General features: G+C 43.5%; 1 protein-coding gene across 1 annotated transcript; it reads right to left on the bottom strand.

The window, feature by feature from the left end:
* Positions 1-5,319: 5,319 nt before the first annotated feature.
* On the bottom strand, positions 5,320-12,215 carry slitrk3a (SLIT and NTRK-like family, member 3a). Its single transcript, XM_019885806.1, has 3 exons — positions 11,598-12,215; positions 11,085-11,171; positions 5,320-9,663 (listed from the first exon to the last, which is right to left on the bottom strand). The coding sequence occupies exon 3, from the start codon at positions 9,603-9,605 to the stop codon at positions 6,897-6,899; it is 2,709 nt and encodes a 902-aa protein (XP_019741365.1). The 5' UTR covers positions 9,606-9,663; positions 11,085-11,171; positions 11,598-12,215; the 3' UTR covers positions 5,320-6,896.
* Between the last annotated feature and the right edge of the window lie 11,837 nt (positions 12,216-24,052).

Here is a 24,052-nt window from a genome sequence, read left to right on the forward strand (position 1 = left end):
TGCACACATGCGGTGCTTGACGTTTTCTTGCCCATCACTTCATTTTACTACGGTGTGTTTCCTGGCACCTCCATCTCATCTTATCGCACTTTTCCTTCTCATTGCCTCGCCGGATGGAGATAGGAAGAGGGGAGAAAACCAGCGGGAATGAGGAGATAGTGGACAGAAGAGTGACATGAGCTCAAAACTGTAGAGGCTGCGCACGTTTGTGTGTGTGTGTGTGTGTGTGTGTGTGTGTGTTTGTGTGTGTGTGTGTGTGTGTGTGTGTGTGCTCTTTTTATTCTTTTTTTTATCTCAATTCAACTGTCTCCCTCTTATGCTTTCTTCCTCAAACACACACACACACACACAAACACACACACACACACACACACACACACACACACACACACAAGCACACAGCAGGGGGCTGTGTTCCTCTCTGTCTAGTTGTGTTTCCCTAAGGGCTCTCCTCACCACTCATACATATTTGAGATCTGGTGCTGCCCTCTGTGCCTGACAACAGAATATATTACATATTGGGCCAAATACCTTGCACGCAAATCAAATTGAATACCCAGAACATACTGCATAGTGTGAGGGAACACCATTGCTCACTCTGCACCACTGACTTAAAGCAAATATGGACGAGGAAAATGTAGTGAAAAGTGAACTTAGGTTGGCGATTCATTTCTTGTGCTCATTCATTTGTTATCATTTCTTGTGAAAGACTTTCCGTCGACGAATGCCTCCATGAGCAGAAATAGGGGGTGAAAGTGGCTCATCATTGTTGTCTTCAACTGAATTTTGATCACTTCTGCTGCATGTCCTGACCGTCATTGTGAAAATACATAGGAGGAGTGGAAAGGGAGTTCAATGTTTCGGGACAGCAGAGGAAAGAAATCCTGTGCTTGTAAATGCACAGGATACATTAATTGCTATTAAAAAAATAAATAAATAAATAAATAAAACTGATGAGCTTGCAAACTTATTGGCTCATATTTTATGTGTATAACAGTCCCACTGTAATGTTCCTGACAGAATTTTAAAAATATGAAAATTCATATAAAATGTTCAGAAAGTGAATTTCTAAAGGTTGGCAGCTTTTAATATGTATGTGCCGGATATTCATGAATGGAATGGGATGGATTTGAACTTCCTGAAGGCAACATGACAGATGTACAGGATAGCTGGAGATAACTTGGGATTCCACAGGTGAACAATAACTATGCTGAGGCTCCTCAAAGGGCAGCCATTTCCAAATAGCTAAAGAAGATGAAGCAGATCCTGAATACTCAACTGAGTGGCAAGAATAAGATGCAGGCCATTAACACCTATACCTTGCCAGTCATGAGATATGCCACGAGCATAACAACCTTCCCACAGGAAGAGATGCAAGCCGATGAAATCAAGACAAGAAAGCTCGTGACAGTACACGGCAGTTTCCACCCAAAGTCCAGCATCCTGAGGCTGTACACATACCAAAAAAAGATTGGCTGCTTCATGAATGCTTCAATCAACAGAAACTCAGTCATGTAGAGCCAGGATGGTACTGTCATGGAAAGACTAGGTCCTGCATGGCATGCATTACCAAGAAACTGGAGTGGAGTGAAGTGGCTGACATCAGGAAAACATATCAGTGAAAAGGCTGAACGGAAAGACAACAGAGAGGCATTAATCAAGACAGCACGAGAACTGGCCCTTATTACCCAAGATCAATAGAGGCCGGGGTCTCCCACATCAGACAGCACCCCATGTGCAGGCTGTGCAAAGAAGCCCCAGAGACGGTGCAGCATATCACAGTCGGGTGTAATACGTTGGCAAGCAAAGGCATACATGGAGCGGCATAACCAGGTGGCAGGATCAGCGTATTGGAAAATCTCGAGTAAATATGGACTGCAGGTCCCAGAATCAAGACGGTAGAAGAGCAGAATTGTGTGGGACTTCCATATCTGGTGGTACAAACTGGTTGCAACCAACCAGCCTCCCTGTGTGGAGTTTTCATGTTCTCCCCGTGCCTGCGTGGGTTTTTTACGGGTGCTCCGGTTTCCTCCCACATTCCAAAAACATGCATGGCAGGTTACTGGAACACTCTAAATTGTCCCGAGGTGTGAGTGTGAGCGCGGATGGCTTTTCGTCTGTGTGTGCCGTCTGATTGGCTGGCAACCGGTTCAGGGTGTCCCCAGCCTACTGCCCGAAGACAGCTGGGAAAGGCTCCAGCACCCCTCACAACCCTCGTGAGGATAAAGCGGATCGGAAAATGGATGGATACATGCTAGCATGTGCATTATTATGTACAGTATACTTGACATGCATTATGCATGAGCACAAGGTACAATGTGCTATTTGAAGGCAATTGACCTTATAAACTCATCAACGTCACGCTGACCTCGCTTCTAACATGCATAATTTAGTCCTCGTGTAAGTGACCTATGCTGTGCTTCAGTACATTGTACGCCGTTAAGTGTGTTTGCAGCATCAGTGTGTGTTTCCAACTTGTATATATTGATCACCTGGCATCCTTTTGACCTCCACTTTCTTTGCTCACCAGTTTTCATTCATCACCTCAGCTCCCCTTCATCACATGCATTCCATTATTCTGTAGCGTTTATTATCCAATGCAGGGTTAATGGGAACCTGTGCCTATCCCAGCTGACGATAAGGGAGAGTGCAACATGAAGCAATTGCCGGCGAGTTGCATGGGTGATAGAGTGAAACAAGTCGTATTCACACCTATGCTAAATTTGAGGTTCCAGCACAGCCCGCGTGCCTAATTTGGGAGGGCATTCATGGTCCTTCTTGCCTGGGGTCTCCTGCCCCTGCCTGTCAGTTTATGTACTGTCACACAAAAATGCTTCAAATGAACTTTGTTGAGTCCATAGAATAATCAGTCAAACTTTTAATAAACCTAATGAGACACATACAGAGAGGCAACACACCCACACACAGACCCACACACGCACACACCCACACACAAAAAGAGGATTTGGCATATTTGTATGCACCACCTGCACTAAACTGCAGCTTCAGCATTACGGTCAGACAGATTGGCTTCTTCAGCAAACTGGAGATAATTTCCTGCTTCCCCAACGGCATATCGCATATCTCATGAACAAACACGCAATGAAATGCAATGCAATGTACATTTATTTTTTTTTAATGGTCACAGATTTTTCCTCACTGCCTTAATGATATTCCTCTTCGCTTTGGAAACTTGCTTTACCGAATTGGATGATTACCGCATTTCTCATTGACAAAAGATCAGAAAATGGTCACTTTCTCCAAGAGGCGCCTCCGTTGCAATCCTCGCATGAATGACTCGATGTTCTCTCACCCTTCTCTAAACTGCTTGTATGTTGGCCCTCTCATCAAACGTTGTCCCAACCCGAGCTTGTTTTCAGTGTTTCCCTAAATTTTTCTATCTCTGCCGGCACTCAGAAAAAGAAATACTGGATATATTACAATATCAGATAACCTTTTACAAACCCCAAATTATTGTGAACAGAAAGAACAAATAGGACAACGGGCGCAACAGTTTTCGGATAAAGAGACAGAACCGCGAGCAACAGAGGTACACGTGCACATACATGCCCACACACAAAGACACACGTGCAAACAAACAAAGGGAGACACACACACGCCCACATTCAAAATAAGACTGATTGTACGTATTTGTTCTAAAAATCAACTTAAATGTAAGCGACAATTGTTAAAATTACTGGCTGCACCATCAAATGTCACTTCAACACGCACACACTAAGAAGAAGTGCAAAAACTCAAATCCCAAAACGTAAATCCCGTGGGTCGTCCTGCAAATACTTTTCAGTAATTTAACAATAGTGGCAAGGTCCTGATATTTTTTCACGAGAGTTGACTTTGTACCTCTCAGATGCGTCAATTGCCATGTTAGGAACCCTTAAGGTGATTGAAGATGACAGAAACCAGCAATCAGATCGGTGGAGCAAGTACCTCACGCTCTCACATGCGGTTACACTTCACTCCATTTACCATTCTGAAGTGCTGTCGACACACAGACCGAATGAGCAATATCCAAAGGCAAGGTTAACTTCCCTTCAAAATTCAAACATCTCTCACAGCACAGGGTACATTTTCAAACAAGTGTATGCAGTTTTTACATTTCACACCTGAGAGAGGATCAAGCTGTCTTAAATGAATCCCACCGGTTGCCATTATCTAATATTCCTGCAAAGTACGAAATCCCTCGGTGATATTAGTGAAGGATAACAAGAGGATTCATGAGGATAAAACCACTCGGCATGGTGCAGTTGGTCAAAACAGCGGCGAGTGAAACATAAGAGTGCGGGGCATGTTGGGTTCATGTGGTAAAGGACGGAAAGTTGCCAAGATGGATAAAACCGAGAAACTTCCTCACCCCTCCACCAAATCATATTTATTTATTTATTCATAGGAGGTTCACGGTGAAGGTCGGGGTTCACGGATGCGTGATGGTTTTAATCAAAGTGAGTGCAGAGTGAAATTGCTGACTGATATCGTCGTGGATAGGAGAGGTCGTTGTGGGTTTGGGTGCAACGCCGGGGAAAGATTATGTGCAGCATAAAACAGTTGCTTTACTGTTAAAATGGTAATGTTTGCTGCTAGCAGTATTACGCGAGCTTTATATTGTTTAAAAAAAAAAAAAAGCTAATATTCTTCAAGCCTAAAGGAGACATTTTGCTTGAGCTTCCATTTTATGTAACACTGACGTTGCAAAACAATATTGTTTCAATTTGGAGCAAAGTCACATTCGTGTGTTTATGTGCAAGGAAAAAAAAAACATGTTATGTTCCCGCGACACATTTCTGTGAGGAAGAATCAAAATCTTCGGCAATTTCAGAGCACGCGCTGCGAATTCATTTTAGTCAACAGTCATTGTGTTTCTTTGATTGTACCTTGTTAGACATTTTTGTTATCTTGTCAGATTTCCCACACCTAAAATACAAAGCGACCCGTGTGGTTACCTCACATTTTGATGCACCTCCAATTTGTAATTTGTTTATTCTCCCATTTTTAACGTTGCAGGAAAATATTGCATGGACAATAAACAGCAGAAATGTAAAATGTAAAAAAAAAAACAAAACAAGAAAACTAAACCGGCCATTAGCCGGTTTTGCTCTCTGGGTTAATTGTTTATTATTAATTAAAATACCAAGAAGGTAAACAAAATGTGTGCAGTATTCGAATACTGAATGAAATCTTCTCAATTGTGCATTTGTGTCGGCCTCCAGTGGACGAAAAAAAGACTCTTAGGGTATTAGCGCAATTAGCATTGAGCTTCTTATCACTTGTGATCTCGCTCGTTTTTTTGTTTGTTTTTTTCTTTCAGCTTACACCGTCAACACCGATTTGGAAAATGAAGATTGCTGATTAAAACATGTTTATATTTCTATAGGTGGGTTTATACCGACTGTTTCTTTGACTTCACTGCATCGCACTCCCATCACATTACGTAGGTAGGAAGAGTAGTGATGTTTAGTGTTGTGATGAACACAAAAATCGAGAAAATGATTTCTTCCTTTATCTGGTTCAAGAGCCCGCTCTCACAAGACTTTAGTACAATTTAGTGCAAAAAGTAAGTGGAAAACGTGACCAAAGAAGAACCTTTTTTTTTTGTAAAGCTTGTGCAGGTGCATTGACACATGCGTTGATCAAAATTGGTCCAGTACAAATGGAAACCGATGCTTACTGATTGTGCAATTGTCAACTTCTCCTGAGCCCAAATCAAGTTTAAGGAATCTCCCTCCACCGGGTGATGATGTCACAGATTCGACGCGGCTCTTGAACAATGACACAGTCTTCCGTATTGTTCAACACAGCTTGATGTGACATCTGTTTGAAGAGTTTCTTTTTATTTAAGAAGGCTATACCAGACGCATAATCACTGTACATTGATTTAACATTACCTTTACAATTAAAGTCGTCACTGAAATTACAGAATAAATATATGCACATTTTTCTTCAAATCTTTGTGTGAGAGAGAAAACATTAAAAGTGCGTCCGACAAAGCTGTTAGTGGGTGATGGTGGGGCGAGGGCGGGGGGCGGGGGCAGGATCCAGAGGCAATTGCGTGGAGCGTGGGGCCCTAAACAAAGTGCATGGAAATATCCAGAAAACCTTGAGCGTTGTCTGATAATATTCACAAATGTTTCATCACCTGCGCATCACCGGCGCGTCCCTTTATGAGAAGCACCCCGATCAAGACAAACGTCCTAATTAATAGTCACAAACATAGTCATAGGATATCAAAATTAAATAGAACACTCAACTGTAATGCGTTGCAGTATCTTTGTTCACAATGTGATGAACTGCAACCCCCCCCCCCCGCCCGACACCACCGCCAACCCTCATCTTCCTGCACTGCACCGAGTGCATGCGGCAAACTGCAGTTCATATTCATATTTGTTTTATCCTTCTTTCAATGATTTCCCATCGCCTTAATGTGCACGGCCTCCGGGGTCTTTGTCGATCCTAGTGAGGGGTAGAAGAGGCAGAGAATAACCCACCAATTCAGAGAGACGTCCTGCTCCCGTGCGTCATGGGAATTCCATAAACAAAGGATCTTATTGTATGTCAGGATTGTGGTGTATTTTTTTTTTTAATTCCCCAATGCATCTCTTACTCCTGTAATACACTCTTCTCAGCAAGTAGTGATATCTTATATTATAAAAAATAATAGATGCTGACATTGCTGGCTACTCTGAAAAAAAGGCACTTGATTGAAATATCTGAGAACAGCCTTTCCTCCATCATGATTTGGGCGGCACGGCAATCTATTTTCAATTCATCTCATGCTGCCTTGTCCAGAATGACTTGATTTTAAGATTGGTTTCGGGCGGTTGTGTTTTAAGGATAGCAAACTGACAACGTCATTCATGCCTTTCTCCACCGGGCTACAAATGTTAAAACCGATACGATTTTTCCAACAGTTCGAGGTAATCCGGCTTGGTTTGAAGTTTGGCCCTTAACTCCGGGTAATCGCTTTGGGACGGTTCAGGGTAGCAGCCTTTCCCCGCCGTGAAAAGCAAAGTCTCCTTCAGCCGAGCGTCCTGTTGCAAATCTGGGTACTGCATGCCAGGTGGGTGAGCATGTGCCACGTGCATGTTCTTTAGTTTGGGGGCGGTCCCATAAACGCAGTCCACAAAAGCGACGGTAGGTGTGGGCCTCTGACTGTCAATCACAGTCGGGCAGAGCCCGCCGTTCTCATGGAGCCCCGCGAAGTCGGCTGTGGTGTGGTTGACAGCGACGATTGTGTTGAGTTGGGAGTTGGAGACGGACAGGCTCCACTCTCTTTCTTTCTCTAACACGGTTCTGTAGCTGTTGCCGCTACTGCTGCTTCCATTGTCTCTCTTGGCTGAAAACTGCCCTCTGTCGTCATCCGATGTTGCAGCTATCTCCCCCTCCCGGGGCTTATAAATGGGGTTGTTGCACATCTGAGTCACAGGGTGGGGGATGTAATCATAAACATGGCCATGGGAATGTGTGTGGCTGGGATGAGTGTGAGTGTGCAAGCTGGAGGTTGGCTTCTCCAGTGTGCTTGTATTGACGGCGCTACTCTGCCTGGGTGCATCTTCAAAAATCCTGCACTGCATCTGGATCCCTGTCAGATCCACCTCTGAGCGCTTCCTGAAGGGCAGTTTCTTCCTCCGGCGCAGAACGAAGGCGAACAGCCCGGCTGCTACAAACACAGCAGAGATGAAGAGGATGAGGAGACTCAAGATGAGGACGGACAACGGAACTGCGTCTCTTCCACCTGCCTCCCCCATTCCCGCGCTCCCGGTGGTGAGGTCATCCCCACCGGGCTGAGCCGGCAATGGGCCTGAGAAATGCTTAAGTTTGGGACAAAGGACTTCAACCTCGATTGAGCGCAAATCCTTCCCAAAGGCAAACTCTGGCGTCTTGCAGATGACGTCTCCAACCACAATGACCGAGGAGAGCTTTTCCAGCCATTGTTTGAGGGGGATGATATCGCACGAGCACTCCCAGGGGTTCTGATGGAGATCAATCTGGACGATCGAGGTGAGGTGCTCCAGGACTCCGCGGACAGGCAGGGTTAGGAAGTAATTGTTGCGAAGGTTGAGGCGAGCGAGGTTGGTGCCAGCAAAGACGTCATCGGGGAGGGAGCGCAGCAAATTGTCATTGAGAAAAGCCAGCTGCAGATTGGGCATAAGGGAGAAGGAGTTGGGCTGTATCTCACGTATGACGTTGTACTCGAAATAGAGGAGAGTCAACATCTGAAGTCCTCGAAACATTCCGGGGGTGAGCCTTTCAATGTCATTGCCATTCAGATATAAACTTTTTAAGTTTGGCAGGTTGATGAAAGCCCCCTCCTGCACATAAGATATCCGGTTGTTGCCCAAATGCAGTAAATCCAAACTTGAGAAGTTCCAGAAATCAGAACGGTAGATTTTCTGTATGAGGTTACCACTGAGATATAATTTCTTGGCATTGAGGGGCCGTGGCAGAAGGTCAGAGATGTTGTGAAAGCCTTTCTCCTTACAGTTCACCGTCAGGCCTAAGTCATTAATGTGAAGGTTGCAAATACATCCTGCGGGACAAATGATTGGGATCGGAGGTCTTGTCTGATAGCCGGCAATCGGGGGTTGGTTGATGCCTGGGTAAACGCTGCGAGGTGTTGGGGCGTTCTTGGTGGGTCGAGGTCGTTTAGTGGGCTTTGCTGCGGAGGATGCCGTGTTGTGAAAGGACGAGAGCATGGAGGACGGTTTGGTAGGCCACGTGTTGTCGCTGTTGAACGGGATGCGGGGAATTCCAAGTTTGGCCTCGATCTCGGAATCGGAGAGCAAAGGACAAAGCTCGCTGCGCTTGATTTCCCGTAAGTCTTTCCCATGTAAATGGAACGGGTATTCACATGTTATCTCGCCGACCAGGGCGGTATAAGGAATCCTCTCCAGCCAAGTCTTTAGTTGGACAATCTCACACACACAGTTCCAAGGGTTCTCTTCCAGCTGAATTTCCATCAAACTCCGCCCAACATACTCCAATGTGCCCTTATAAGGCATCGTCTTTAGTCGGTTCCCCCGAAGGTCCAAATGTGTGAGTGAAACAGAGCGGAAGAGATAATTGGGGAGCACGGGAATCAGATTGTCATTTAGTATAAGCACTCTCAATTTGTGTAAGTGCCTGAATGCACCACTTTCAATCCTTTTGATAACATTGTAGTCTGCCTGGAGATACTCTAAACTCTCCAGTCCGAGGAATGTGTCATTCCGGAAAATCTCCAGTTTGTTCTCGTGTAAGAAAAGCCGTTTGAGTATTCCCAAGCCGTTGAACGCTCCAGCGTGGATATCTTGCAAGGCGTTATTACCGAGATTGATAGATATGGCATTGTTGAGATGGAGAAAGCCGTTAAAGTAGAGCTTCCTCATGGAGTTTCTCTGCAGGTTGAGTTTGAATGGCCGGCTCCATATCTGAGCAACCTGGCTCACGTTTGTAAATCCTTTGCTGTCACAGTGCACGAGGAAAATGCCCTCTTTGACCTCGCAGTAGCAGGGCTCGAAGCACGGCTCATCGATCTCCTCCGAGTCCTCCAGTAATGGGATCGGGGTGGTCCATCCTAAGGCTATGGTGCTCAGCAAGGTAACCCACAGCATCCTCGCTGACACCAAGTGGGTGAAGTCTGGGCTCCAGGAAGAGAGCCACTTCACAGCACTGCAACAAAGAGAAAGAGGGAGAATGAAATGGGGGGGAGAGGATGATACGCGTGTGCGCAAACAAACCCAGCAAAATAGAGTTCAAGATGAAAGAAATGGCAAAAATAAGGGCGATTACTTTCGATGCAATGGCAAAGCGAGTGGAAAATGACCATGACTACGTGAGATGTTGCTGAGTATTTCAAGCAAAATGGGCCAAGTGCACTTGGATCGGTGATGCGATAGCCATGCAAGAGAAACAAATCTCTTGTAGAGTTAGCATCACCGAGCAGACCCAGGTCCATTTATAATACAGCAGATATGCTCCTAAGGCCGCAATAAATCACCTCAGAGATGCCTATCCCTATGAATAAACAATAGCAACAGCAGGTGGGTGAGGTTAGCCGCAAAGAGGAGACACCGTCCCCCTGGTGTATTTATTACATGAGAGGACACTTAGTCACCTTCTTCTTAAGTCATGAGAGCAGTGTGGGGGGTGGGGGCTACACTGCAGTCAAGGGTGCTGAATAATCTTCAATATTCACCATGTTTCCAATAGATCCACAATTTTTGAGGGCATAATACAATCCAATTTTTTGGTTTAAAAAAATGCACATTATTCACACAGATACACACACACACACACGTATCTGCGCAGGGGTTTTTTTTTCGCTGCCTTTAGTGACAGTATTTGCGTATTATACAATCGAAAAGTGTCAAGTGTGAGAAGGGGTTCAGCTACGTTTGCAGGATGACCCGAATTTTAGGTCCGCTGCCTTTAGTGACAGTATTTGAGTATTATACAATCGAAAGTGTCAAGTGTGAGAAGGAGTTCAGCTACGTTTGCAGGATGACCCGAATTTTAGGAAATAAAAGCTTCAGATTCAGGGGAAAAAAAGCAATATACTGATGATTTGACAATTATGTAAAAAATGAAATCGTTTTTGATGCTGTCGTGCTTTGCAGTAAAAGGTTTAAAAATGAAACTTCCACACATCAGTGAGGTTCCTTTCACGGACACAGGCACACACAGAGGCTTGGGCACTGTGCGTCCAAACGTTGCTGCTGAAACATCCAGTGACGACTTTGGCGGAACAAATCCGCTGTCCGTGGTCCTGATTTATATATATTTGAAAAAAAAAAAAGTCGGGAAAAGGAGAGGGAGGTTCCAGTAAGGAGGGGATGAAAGAGGAGAAATTTTAGGGTCGCAGTCCCCCGGAAAAGACACACCAAAAAAAAAAAAAAAATTAAAAATCACAGTTGTATAAATGTGATCCAATGATGTGGCCTTGCTCCAAATGTCACCATTTTCTTCCTCTCTTCATTGTGCGTTATCTAAGGATTCCTCGATTCCCAGATTCATTTGTTTCTGAGATAAAACCCCATTTGTTTATTCATTATAAGTCGTATGCGTTGCACCAAATGAGATGGCATACGTACTTAGTTTAGAGGGATTCCCACTTCTTCATCCTCCTGCGGCGTGTTCTGTTGTGGCCCGCAACGTCCTGCTCACTGTCCGATGCTGGGCTGCGGGGAAAGAAAACGGAAAGAGAAGTGCAGGTAAGAAAAAAAAACGTTCGAGAGCAAATAGACGGAGCAGATTTGCAAGCAAAGAATGTGAAGGTGCACTCTTTCGAAGTCAAAACAGCTGCACTTCAGTCACAAATGCTGAATACTTGATATTGGAACGCAAGAAAAGGTATTTGAGTCAGCCCTGCCAAATCCTCTCTCCCACTGAAAGCACCGAGTTCAATCTAGCAGAGAGCAGCGCGCTCGTGGAAAGAGATGCCAAGCATAATGCAGCAACATTTGGCCGAGGCTGATGTGCTGAAAAGAACACGACTATTCCACGGATCACGTTCGCGGTTAAAGTTGACATGGATGCACGCGAGACACACAAGTGCGCACTAATTGAAAGGTTAGTCACTTCGTGCACAAGATCCGTCAACTCACCTCAGATTTGTGCTGCAGCTGCGAAGCATTTGGGAGAAATAAGAGCGAGAATGAAACAAAAAAGGGGAGCAAGACTTGAGTTGTCTCTCGCTTCCTTCCCCATCTCCCGCTCTATCTCCTTACCCTCTTCCCCGTGGCTGAGGCTAAAGGAGAGGAGGAAGAGGAGAGATGAAGACGTGAGAGGAATGTGAAATCTCTCCCTCGCTCTCCGGTGACTCTGACACTCTCCCCTTCTTCCCACTCTCCGGTGTGTGCTTAAAATGCAAGTCCTCGACTCCAGCCCGTCCTGCTTCTTCTTCTTCCTCCTCCGCCGCCGCCGCCGCCGCCGCCGCCGCCGCCCCGCCGCCTCCCGGGTGAGCGCGCACAACGACTGCGCAGCCGGGTGACAATACTCTCCTCAGGACCGCGTCCTCCTGACGGTTAGAGCAATGGGCAGCAGGAATGTAGACAGAATTGCTCGGCTGCTTTTATTTAGTTTCATTTGCCCCCCCGCAAGCTGCCTCGCTTTCTTTTCCACGCGTCCAAAAAATGCCTGCTGTCGTGCGTCACAGGAGTGATGAGGAGGGACTGAGCCAGCCGGCGGGGTGGAGGTGGAGGGAGGGAAACGGTGAGAGACGCAGAGAAGAGAGATAGAGAGTCAAAGAGGGGAGGGGAGAGGGAATGATGGAGATCGTTTGGATTCTTGGGTGAGAAGATGTTTTCGTGCACCAAGCCAAGGAAATAAAGAAATCACTTCAATTTGATATGTTGCGAGGTGCGTGTAGAACTGTCAGACCTATGGATGTCACTCAAAGTGCAATAAGACTTTTTTTTTCAATGTATTTTCCCATTGCGAGTAAGTATTCCCTAGTTGGCGCCCCATCTGCAATCGCCCAGCTCCTCTGTGGTGACGACAGGGGGTGGCCACGACTATTTAAAGCAAGATGGGAGAGGCGTGATCGAACTCGGTGCGTTTTATTCTCCTCCCTCGGACTGCCTGCCTTCCCGCGTCTCGCCTGCAGCGGGCAACACGAGTCTATAGCAAATAGCCTTGTGAGCATTTATTCCACATCCCTGATATCAGACATTAGTGTATCACACTAGTTCAATCTTTTATCAGCACGACTTGGACACTCAGCCCCACTAGTTATGCCCTTTGTCGTACTAGTTGAATACGATATTCATTTAATATGGATAAACCATGTATTATTGTTTAATTTGTTGTGTAGTATAGCAGTATCGGATATATATATACATATATATATAAGAAAAGCAGTACTGATTCAACTCATTTGCTATAAGTAAAAGTAAAAAAACAAAAAAATAGACTGACTGACATGCATGAAGGTACAAAAGTCAAAAGTGGAAAAGAAGTTTCATACTCATTGATCAATGTTGATAACTTGGCACAAGAAAATGCAAAACTTAGCGACGCACAAAATCGTTTCCCTTTTATTAGGAGAAGGAAAAAAAAAATCACCGACGCTATTAAAAACTCCTGTTCATAGGTTGGCAAAGGATGTGAACTGACTGACTAACAAAAAAATGCAAATTTAGCTTCACCTACAAAAATACACATTGCCTCTCAAGATGTGTTTTCAGACTAGATGGATATACGCATTAAAAAAAAATTGTTGCACCAGAAGCTGGTGGCTTTTAGGCTGGCACAAAACAATGCATTCGCCACAAAACATTCTGTCTCCAACACAATTCTCTTAAACAACACCTTGGATGCGGAATATCCTGCCCTTGTCCAAATCTATTGTAGTTTGCTTCCCAGTTCACATCCTTACATGTCACTGCTTTCCCTCTTATTTTTCCGCCCCACCAAACCCCTATACTGTGTCTCAATCAATCAATATTACGACGGTTGACTTAATCAATACGACTGTTGACTTAACGCTCTCTTTTACCACTTTTTTTTCATCGTGTTATCATCTGAGGAAGTTGAAAAGAAGTAACAAGCTTCAACCAGATGGGAGAATCTCAGCAGTCCCTCAGTAGAAAAAAGGGCATAAAATTAAATGATCATTGAGGTCAAACATCCAATGAATTTTTGGGCAACATCCAGCTGGTTTAATGGTTCCCTTTAGCTCACCCGAGAAGACTGGCACCGGATGGGGTATTTGAGAGAGGCATTTGTGAGCAGCTGCTGGTCGACAAAAACTGACATTCTTCTTTGTAAAAAGCCATCGTTCAATTCTCCAGCCTGACAGCTAATGTCACGCAGAATGACATGGGGGTCACTCAAAAGCATTCATTCAACACAGAGAACATGCCGTGCATACTGTAAGTCGGCATTGGACACAACGAACAACTTGTGACCTAAACATTCGAGCTAAAAATACGGACCGTGGGATTTTATGATTTTGAGAACCATTGCGGAAAATGGACAAGGGATCAATTTGGGACATGCAAGTATTAGTTCAAATGGTCAAAATTGATGTGAAGTGGTTAAAGAAATAAAAAGAGGAAATTACCTTTACATTCAGATTGGTGAATGTACATTTGCATCTGGACAGCACAGTGGTTCATTTGTTGAGCACGTCTGCCATATGGTCAAAAGTTCGTCGCTTTTGAATCTCGTCTATGCTGAACTCTGCATGTTAGGTTAATTGAAGGTTCAAGTGTGAATAGCTGCTTGCTCAAAGGTGCTCTATGATTGACTGTTGACCAGTCCAGGGTGCAGATACTGTCTCGAGATCAAAGCAAGCTGGGGTTGGACTGTCATTTGGACTGTCACAACCATTTTGTGATGACATTGTGATGAAATGTTATACCCTGAATGGGTTCCAACAACAAACCTTGCCGGTTGCAACCTTTATCTAGTCTTGTCTTGGAATTCCACTTTGATCCTCAGCGGGCACCACCGAGTGACGAAAGAAATATTGGCGACGATTTCATTGCATTCTACTCTGCAGCATCAAACAAGGATCCCACACAGTGCAACTATTTCAAAACACTGATCATTCTTTCACTCACTGCTGCAAACATTTGACCTCATATAAGTGTTGGAATGTAAATCGACTGGGTCTTTGAGGGTTTTCGCTATTTTTTCCCCCCATTGAGTATGCTATGTGTGAAATACTAAGTGCCTACTTGAACAAAACAGGTGTTAATTGAAGTTTTCAGGGCACCGGTAAAAAAAATGTGAAAGTGCTTTCCTTTCACCATGGAGACTAAAATGCATTGAAAATAAAAACTTGGCTGAAGCCTAAACATGAGATTTAGCACGGTCAAATGTCTGAGTTCAACATGCAAGAGGGGCTTTGAAAATTTTCCCCTCTGTGTTTTGAATTGCAGAAATTCTATTTGTTTGATACAGCGGGACCTCTAAATTTGAATGCCACTAAACTCGCACAAGTCGGAGCAATCTGTTTGGGTTCCTTAGTTCATACATTTTATTTGTTACTCAAGTTAAGGTAGCGGATGTTGTTGATGTTTTGACAGTGTTTAACTTATTTTTAGAATTCACATTAATTCATGGTGTTTGACTGGTTAGAGCATTGGCCTCACAGTGCAGAGGTGCGGGGTTCGATTCCGGCTCCGGCCTTCCTGTGCGGAGTTTGCACGTTCTACCCGTGCCTATGTGGGTTTTCTCCGGGTACTTCCGTTTCCTCCCACATTCCAAAAACACGCATGGCAGGTTACTGGAACACTCGAAATTGTCCCGAGGTGTGAGTGTGAGCACGGATGGTTGTTCGTCTATGTGTGCCCTGCGATTCAGTGAATAAAAACTATACCATTGATCTAAGACAATCTAATCACCTTTGATTTATTTCCTGTTATCGATGAATACACAGCAGGAAATCTGAAAACTGAAGGTTTATTTTTCAAGAATTTTGAAACCAATACAACCATTGTGGAATGACCCAAGAACCGGCAGCAAAAGAGGGCGCCAAAAACATGATTTCTTCATTCGAAATGTGATTAATTAACGTCAACACTGCAATGAAAGCATTTGCTTCTTTCACTATTCAGTCCATTGTTCAAAGCAAAGAATGTCGATGACACTGTGACCGACAACAGCAAGAAATGGTAAGCAAGGCTTTCTGGAGCATTGGAGGGGTGTTTGTTGCGCCGTGAGCTTTTTAAACCACCTTTTGTATGGTCTGGCCTTGAAATCCGAGCCTGGATTGCAATGATATTAATGGTCTGCCCTGTGCTCAAAGAATGCGAGGTGGGGGGAAAATGTGAACGCACAAATGAAAAAGTTGAAGATGATACACTTGGTGCGCATAATACTTCATTTTTCTGCACAGCTGAAGATATTTGGTAGAGAATGGAGACAAGTAAACCCAATCGGACTTTTAATCTCGGCCCAATAACAGCGGAAGCTCAAAAATCAGACAAAATCTTGATTGTGACACTGGTTGAGTTATCCAACATTTTCACAGTTAATCACAGCAACTTTAGAGGTTTCACTGAACACAATGTAAACTCTCAATGCACAGTGTCACAGGATAAGTCACAAGAGGTCAAATGTCATACCCTGGGGTATGAGCTCCTGTGTGAAAGAAGGAGCACCAAGCCAAGTGGCTGAATGGCGTTTCAGACAAAAGAGCAACCAAAGATATGGAATGAAGGAGACAGTCGTTTCTTTTATCTGTTGACCTCACGAAAAGACACACCGACATTGAGAATGTGAAAGCCAGATCACTGCCTCAGTAGCACTGCGCCATCACAGTAGCTTTCTTCAGTCAAGGATACTAGTCAGGAGTGGTATTCAAGTTAAAAGTATGGAAGGCGAAAGCAGCAGAGAGAAACGTTTTCTATCACTGTCTTGCATGACTTGAGACTCAAATCTAGTATTACAATGGAAGTAATGATCATGGAGTTGCTGATATTTCTGTATTCTGTCTTTCCCAACGTTGTGTTCCGAGTGCCACAAACAAACGCTCATATTCAAGCAGTGCTTTTTGTTTAAACACGGGTCTTGCGTATTCATTGAATAAGTCCAACAGCAAGATTTCAATCCAGTGTCATGGGATGATGTTTCATGGCTGTACCTCAAGACATCAAAGAACACTCTGCCGAGTCTAAATACGGGCGCCATGACTGTAAGAGCCACTGTGTCAATTTAAACAGCTGTTGAGAAAAGTGTAATGTAATGTAACTTATGTAGATTGTAATCTTTGCCCGTAAAAAGCAATTTGAGCTCAAGGAATTATTAACTTTGGTTATTATACTTACTCTGGTGTGAAAGGGGATATTTCTTCCCAGTTGCAGTGCTTACGGTACCTTGCTATATAAGCGGCGACACATCAAAACAATGAATTCACACATTTACTCAAGCGTTTCAATGTAAACAGTCGTTGTTTGCACTGGACGTATTTGCGGCCTGAAATGGTTTCCGATGGACCTAAACAATTCTAAAGGGCCACTGATCCTGAATGGCAAAATAACATTCTTTTTTTTTTTTGGCTTCAGGCACTTCAACATGGGTACAGTAATCGTAACCACAAGGTCTGTCCTATTAATACAAAAACGTGTCTGCACCCTGCAGGTATCCAAGCTGTGTTTATCTTTGAGCAATTTTGCTGCATGGAATTTTGGCATAGAGAGTGATCTTGCCAATAGGCCATGTGGAACATGCTCACAGACACGCACATGGCCATGTCTATGGTTCTCGCCTGCATCCCATTCTGCTGTCCTAGCCTCAAACTGTCTGAGCAAAAAAAAAAAAAAAACCCACACACCACGACTGTTCAGAGACCTAATTTCCGGAGGCCGCTCTGTTCCCATGAGAGATGTGTATGTGTGTTTGCGTGTTTTTAAGTGTGTTTGGAGAGCAGTCACTATATGTTGCTGTCTCATCTGTTTTTGTATTTTTTTTTCCTGGCTAAGTGACAACAGAGCAAAGACAAAGATGAGAATTGGGGAGGATAAGTATCATGGTGAAGTCTGGAAAAAAAAATCAAATATGCTTTCAAGCACAGGCAAGAGAACAAGAAAACCGTAATGGTTTGAAATTTACAGCGATATTGCCAACTACTTTACTTAAGTAGGATTCCAAAGCTGAGGAAAATGGAGCATTAAATGTACGAGATAAGGGCCTCATGAGAGAGACATCACTGGAGTAATCATTAACTATTTTTAGAACTTTTTCTTTCATTTTTCGCAGCCTTGACAGTGATTCCCCAGAGTTCTAAAATGCAAACACATGACACTGCAGAACACACCCGCAGGCTTCAAAACATTGACCTTCAAGTACAGCTTTGATGCATTACAGTTCTCTCGATGAAGTTACGACGTTCTGTTTAAAATCTAGTTCGAAATACATTTCCATGCATTGCTTGAGTACTTCTGATTTCTCCCAATTTCCCAAAACATGCATGTTAGGTTGAGCGAAGACTCTAAATTGCCCGTGGGTGTGAGTGTGAATGGATGTTTCCATGTATGCCCTGTATTTGGCTGCCAACCAGTCCAGGGTGAACCCCACCTCTTAGCCAAAGTCAACCGGGATAAGTGCAGTTCAGCTGTGACCCTAATGAGCATAATGGATGGATGGGCATGAGCTCTGCCTTGCAACTTTCTTGATAGCCTTGGGTGGGTCAGGAGTCACTGATGTGGTGGTTCTCTCGCCTGACTTTGCTGAAGGCAGTGATGGAGTTACTTTGGGTGTGAATGATGTGCCCTGCATGTGAATTGAGATTGTCAAAGTCTCTGTCAGTCTTGGGCCCTTAGAATCACTCGTCACTACTCTTCCCCTTAAAGCGCCCCCCTGGCTATGGTGATGGTTTCAATGAACCAACTTTGGAGTCGGTTGCCTTACAAACACCAGATCGACGGGGGTGGCGCTTCAGAGACGGCTGTATTTATGTCACGAGTTCCTTATGCTCATAAAACTCAACTGAAGATGCTTATTTTTTTCACTATGTATTGTATCGCCTATAGTCCGGCACAACCGTGTAGCGCTACACGCACGCAACACTTCGTATTGGTTTCTCACAGCCCGTCCACGCACTCCAACCGCAAATAGAAGGTGGTTGATCTTCCACCTACTGCGACACTTAGAAATCACAGCTACAGCAGATGTGACCGAGGATCCATCCATTCATCCGTCCATTTTCAACACCGCTTATCCTGAACAGTGTTGCGGGGGGTTTTGGAGTCTATCCCAGAGAACTTCGGGTGGAAAGCAGACACTAGCCTGAACTGGTTGCCAGTCAGTCACACTGCACATATAGAGACCAACAACAATTCACACCCACATCCACACCGTCACTGAGTGGGAACTGATCCCATGCTGCCCGCTCACAAGTCAGGCGAGTGTACCACCACACCATCAGTGACGAGCTAAAAATCCTTCACCCACCAATGCTTTGCCTGCAAAGGGAAACAAATTCATGGTCACAGAACCAGGAACATAACAGTGGACATTAAACCTCAAACTCACCAGCGGCTCCCGTGCCATTCTTCCAAACTCTGCCGTGCCAAATTTCCTGGAAAACATTCGAAAAAATATATCCGATATGCATTCAATATATTCTAATCATGAACAGTGTACTACACAACTTTGAAATTGGAGTCTTTTTTTAGTCTCTCTGTAGTAACATTTCCCTTGGATCCCAGTTCATGGCAAATGGGAATGAACCTATAAACAGGAAGGCCTGGGTCAACTATCTGACCGCAATGAGACCAAAGTAGCTTTGGGCTGTGGATAATTTTGGACTGATCAACAAGTATAAAAACAACTAGGCTGAAAACAATCCAGCGGGAAGAAAAAAAAAAAACCAAAACATCAGTTTGTTTTGAGCTTTGCGAAGAACTCCCTAAAAAATATATCTTGTTTACATGATATTAGCTTTTGATACACATCTCAATAAATTGATGATTGATGGATTAATCAATCTGATTTCATACCAGATATGTTGGCCAATTTAGGGAACACTTTGGAGAAGGCCCTTCTCTCGTCCAGTATGGCAGTTCACCCATGCAAGTCCATTGAGGAATGCTTCAAAGGCGTGTCAGGTCTCGTTGTCCAACAACAGCGACCTCTGACCTTTCTGCTCCTACTATTTCTGGATGATCGGAAAAATTTCAAAATGTTTTAGAAAGTCTTCCCAGAATACTGGATGCCATTTTCTCTTTCTTTGCCCCAATATTGTTCTTCATATGATTTATTTCATGCCACTGCCTTTTACTGGCCATATGTGGAAATTCAAATGGTGATTTAAATAAAGTAGTCATTTGAAGTATGTAATTTCTCCCCAGAAGCAACAAATAATTTATATCAAGTCGAAGTCAAAACATGAAATGAATATCATCAGAATATAGTATAAAAGGCAATACATCAGGGACCAAGATAACCCACTCGAGTCCCTTGCTGCAAACACTTGAACAGCGGATCATCAATACAACAAGTGAAAAATTATTTTTTGTCCTCACCGACCAGTCATTTATTTTGCCTGTGAATATGTGACAGATTTTTGTTGTCACTCAGTAAGATGAGTATGGTGGCCATGTATGATGAACTGACTGGGATGCTTGACGCTGCTTACAAAAAAAAAAAAAAATGTTGACTTTCTTTTGTGCTTTGCGCAGACAATAAATAAGAAAGAGACAAGGACTTTTGCTTTGCAAAAGCAGCCCAGCGTTTCACGATGTGTTTGTCAATATGTCCAGAAGACAATGAGTTCCGCCAGGCCTGGAGTATTGTCCCATTGACGTGTCGTGAACTCTGTATATGGAGAGCATTTTTCAGTTGATCCTATGGCCGTTGTGTGGTTCCCTGTTTGATTTTAACTTAATAAACTTACTACACAAGAATCAGTCGTTGCTTTTACATTCAAAGCACTCTTCCTGCTCTTGCACTCTTGAACGTGAGGCTAAAAATCCAATCTCCAGGGACGAGGAGAGTAAATGGCAATTTGAGCTGCAGCACTTTGCCAGTCGATTGTGTGGATTATGTGTGCTCTTTCTGCTTTGTTGCAGGTCTGTAACAAAGTCACTCAGACAGCGTGATGGACAGAAAAAAGAACAAAAATGACATAATAGATGGCGGACTGACAACCCAGAAAAGTGAGTATAAGGATGTGACTAGTTGCTGGCAAGACTTGTCAAAGGTGATACTAAACTTCATGAAGATGACCAGCAGAGATATTAATACACAATACAAAGAGCGCATTTAGAATGACCCACATGTTTGAGGCACAGCTTTCGTGTAAATATGTGTAATAGTGTGCTTTTTGATACTAAGATACAAACAGAAAAGCAAGAGAAAGAAACAATAAATGTAGAGAATACAAAGACGGAAAAAATATAACATACTTTCGCCTGAATAGCTTTGCTGTCTTCATTGCCAGGTCTATATTCCGCATAGTCGATGAGCAACACACTGAGTAACACTGCCAATTAATCATGATGAACATTACAGATGTGTAAATCTTTCTTTATAGATACTAATTATGGTCGTACTAATGAGTCTTAATGTTTTTCTTACCATGAAAAGGTTTTCTTTCATCACTTCCTCATTTCCCTTTACACTTTCAGATGTATGCAAACGTAGACATATCCACACATACATTCACGTACACTCTTCCACACATTACATAAAAAAATACGACAGCCATTCACACTCACATCTACGGGCAGTTGAGAGTGTTCCGTTAACCTATCGTGCATGTTTTTGGAATGTGGGAGGAAACCGGAGTATCCACAACAAAACCTGCGCAGGTACAGGTACAGGATTTGAACCCTTGACAACATATGCTTTTCAAAATAAGCTTAACAACTCCCTTGAAATGGGCTGCATGCATGCAAACAAACGTCACACTCCACGAAAATCATTTTTTGGATTGTTATCCTTCAAACGACTCCTCACCCGTTGTGTGCCCGTTGCTTTCTGAAGCCTGATTAGCACCTGTAGGAGTCTTGTAATTGGACACGGAGCCATCCGGTGCAAGATGCCCATTAGAGCTACATGCGGGATTTGGGCATGATGAGCCACACACATCTAATCCGTTATTACAGGGGCATGTTGTTTGTTTTTTGTTTGTTTGTTTGTTTGTTTGGTTTTTTTTTGCATCCAAAGCCCAGCATGACAAAATGTGATGAAAATGAAATGGTTTGAATCATATACATCTACAGCATGTGGATACTTAAAAGGTTGTTCGGTATAGACTCAATGAAATGGATAAATATCAAAGGGTAAATATGCAAAATACGTCTTTGTCATACTTGGATGAACTGATGAACAAATTGAAAGACTCGAACAGCATCCCCCCCCCTCCCCCTCATGTTTTACATGAATATTAAGTCGCTGAATCCACTAAACTGTGTTATCTTAAATCAGTGTCTTTTTTTATGGCATACATCCTTTATTCATATTGTCAAAGGCGCTTTGAACAGCATCCAAGCTTATAAATCATTTTGTAATTGAAGAACATATGTAGCGTCTGTGTTTACAGCTTACCAAGGTATTCGTTAATCATGCTGAAGTGGCTGACATCCTTCTGTTATGAGGACAAAAAGGTGGATGTGCAAATTAGGTCACATTTACAGCTCGCAGTGGGTTGACAGCTGCACTTTCAAAGTGTAATTCTACAGTGCCGGTGTCAGGAAACCAGTAAAAGCTTTTTCAACAACATAAGAAGACAGGGAACGTAAACATACATTAAGTCAAGTAAGCAGAATGGGAAGCTGAATCACTTTGCATCAGTGTTTTAGATTGTTTTATTATTTCTCCATTTAGAGTGACCTCCATTTTTTTTCAACAAGTAAGAATGTGACCCAGGGATGACCAAGCGTCTAACCTTATCTCTAAGGGAGAGCCCGGACAACCTCGGGAATTGCGGAAATATTTATTTAAAAAAAAAAAATCCATATTTGGGATCGTTCAGCATCCCCCATTAGATCATGTTACCAATAACAACATCATGAAGGGGGGAAAAAAACGGATGTGACTTTCAAGTTTGTCATTCACATTGCTTTCATTCCACCGCACAATAGACATGCTGGTAAAAGGACAGAGAAAGCGGTGGCACTTCTGTATAGGTGAGCTTGCTGTGTGACATGATAATCAGTATGTCTCATGTTCTTCAAAAGAATAAGAAAATCCCCTTGGGGGAGTGGATGTACAGCCATGCTTCTGTGAGTTCAAGGGTAGACTGACTTTATTAGGGGAATTCATCTGCTCGGTTATTTCTCTCTTTCATTAAGTGATGGGAATCCTCGGCATGGCATCATACAGCAGCACTTTCACATATGCATCAACGTCGGTTGAGGCGATATTTCAATTTGATCTAACTATGTCTGTTCACTCACCGGCTCCTTCATTTGGATCACCTCTACGATCATGTCTGATTTTATGAGATTGTGTATGTTGTTTTCCTCTTGACAGATTTTTCTCGATATACCTTGTAAAATGGCTTGTTCATTAAATGAGTGTTCATTAATTAGCTGGCAGAATGTGAAAGTGGTACATTGTTTGCGGCATTATTCTGCAGCGGGAGATTCCTGGCATGCTCAAGACAGTGTCTGAGCCGTACAAGCGCAGGGCAGCTCAGAAACAAGTTCACGATCCGTTTGTTCATGCATGGCGACCACAGGCTGACTACATTAGTCGCTTTCCCACTTAGAAAACAAGTTTTGTGAGGTTGTCCAAAGGCTCATTGCAATACCCATCCATCCATCCATCCATTTTCCGATCCGCTTTATCTTCACAAGGGTCGCGGGGGGTGCTGGAGCCTATCCCAGCTGTCTTCGGGCAGTAGGCGGGCGACATATTCCACAAATGGAATGTGTATTATGGTAGCATAAAGAGGAAAAAAAATACAACACGTGTTGGATATATGCCAATACGACGAGAGCATAAAGACAGCTGTTCCCCACCAATGCAAACAAGCAATCACTGATGAATACATAGATAGCTGTTTCTTTACAAACAACATAATTACAGTCAATGATTCCTATTCATATTGTCAACATATTTTTGTTTACTTCCACGTTATTACCGCCCCGTTTGAACACTGGTGTAGTTTTGTGCAATTTCACCGTCTGTGCATGCAGGGTGTTTCATGTCTTCAGTCACACACAGCCATATTGGATCTGTGTAAATGTGACATAAGCGTTAAATCACAATTGGGCATCCAGCCTGAGAGGTCTATTTCCACCAGAGACGTCTGTCTGTGGCAAAGTGGCCACTAAAGAGCACATTTCCGACAGACAGAGCTTTACCCGTATCACTCCATTTTAGCAAGCGGCAGAGGGATGTGTGACATTCTGCCCAGATCTGTCAATTTTCTATGCAGCTTGTTCTCATTAGAATAACGGGTGTGATGGAGCCCATCTGAGCTGACTTCAGTTGAGAGGTCAGGAACACCCCGTACTTGTTGCCAGTCAATCGCAGCACAGAACCCCAAATTCACACTCCCATTCTCACCTATGGACAATTGGAAAAACTATAAAAGACAGAGAATCTTTCTGAATGTAAATGATATGACTGTAATTGCAAAACTTAAGGTTTTTAATAT

The sequence above is a fragment of the Hippocampus comes genome, unplaced genomic scaffold (assembly GCF_001891065.2).
Source record: "Hippocampus comes isolate QL1 unplaced genomic scaffold, H_comes_QL1_v1.1 scaffold29, whole genome shotgun sequence".
Lineage (NCBI taxonomy): Eukaryota > Metazoa > Chordata > Actinopteri > Syngnathiformes > Syngnathidae > Hippocampus > Hippocampus comes.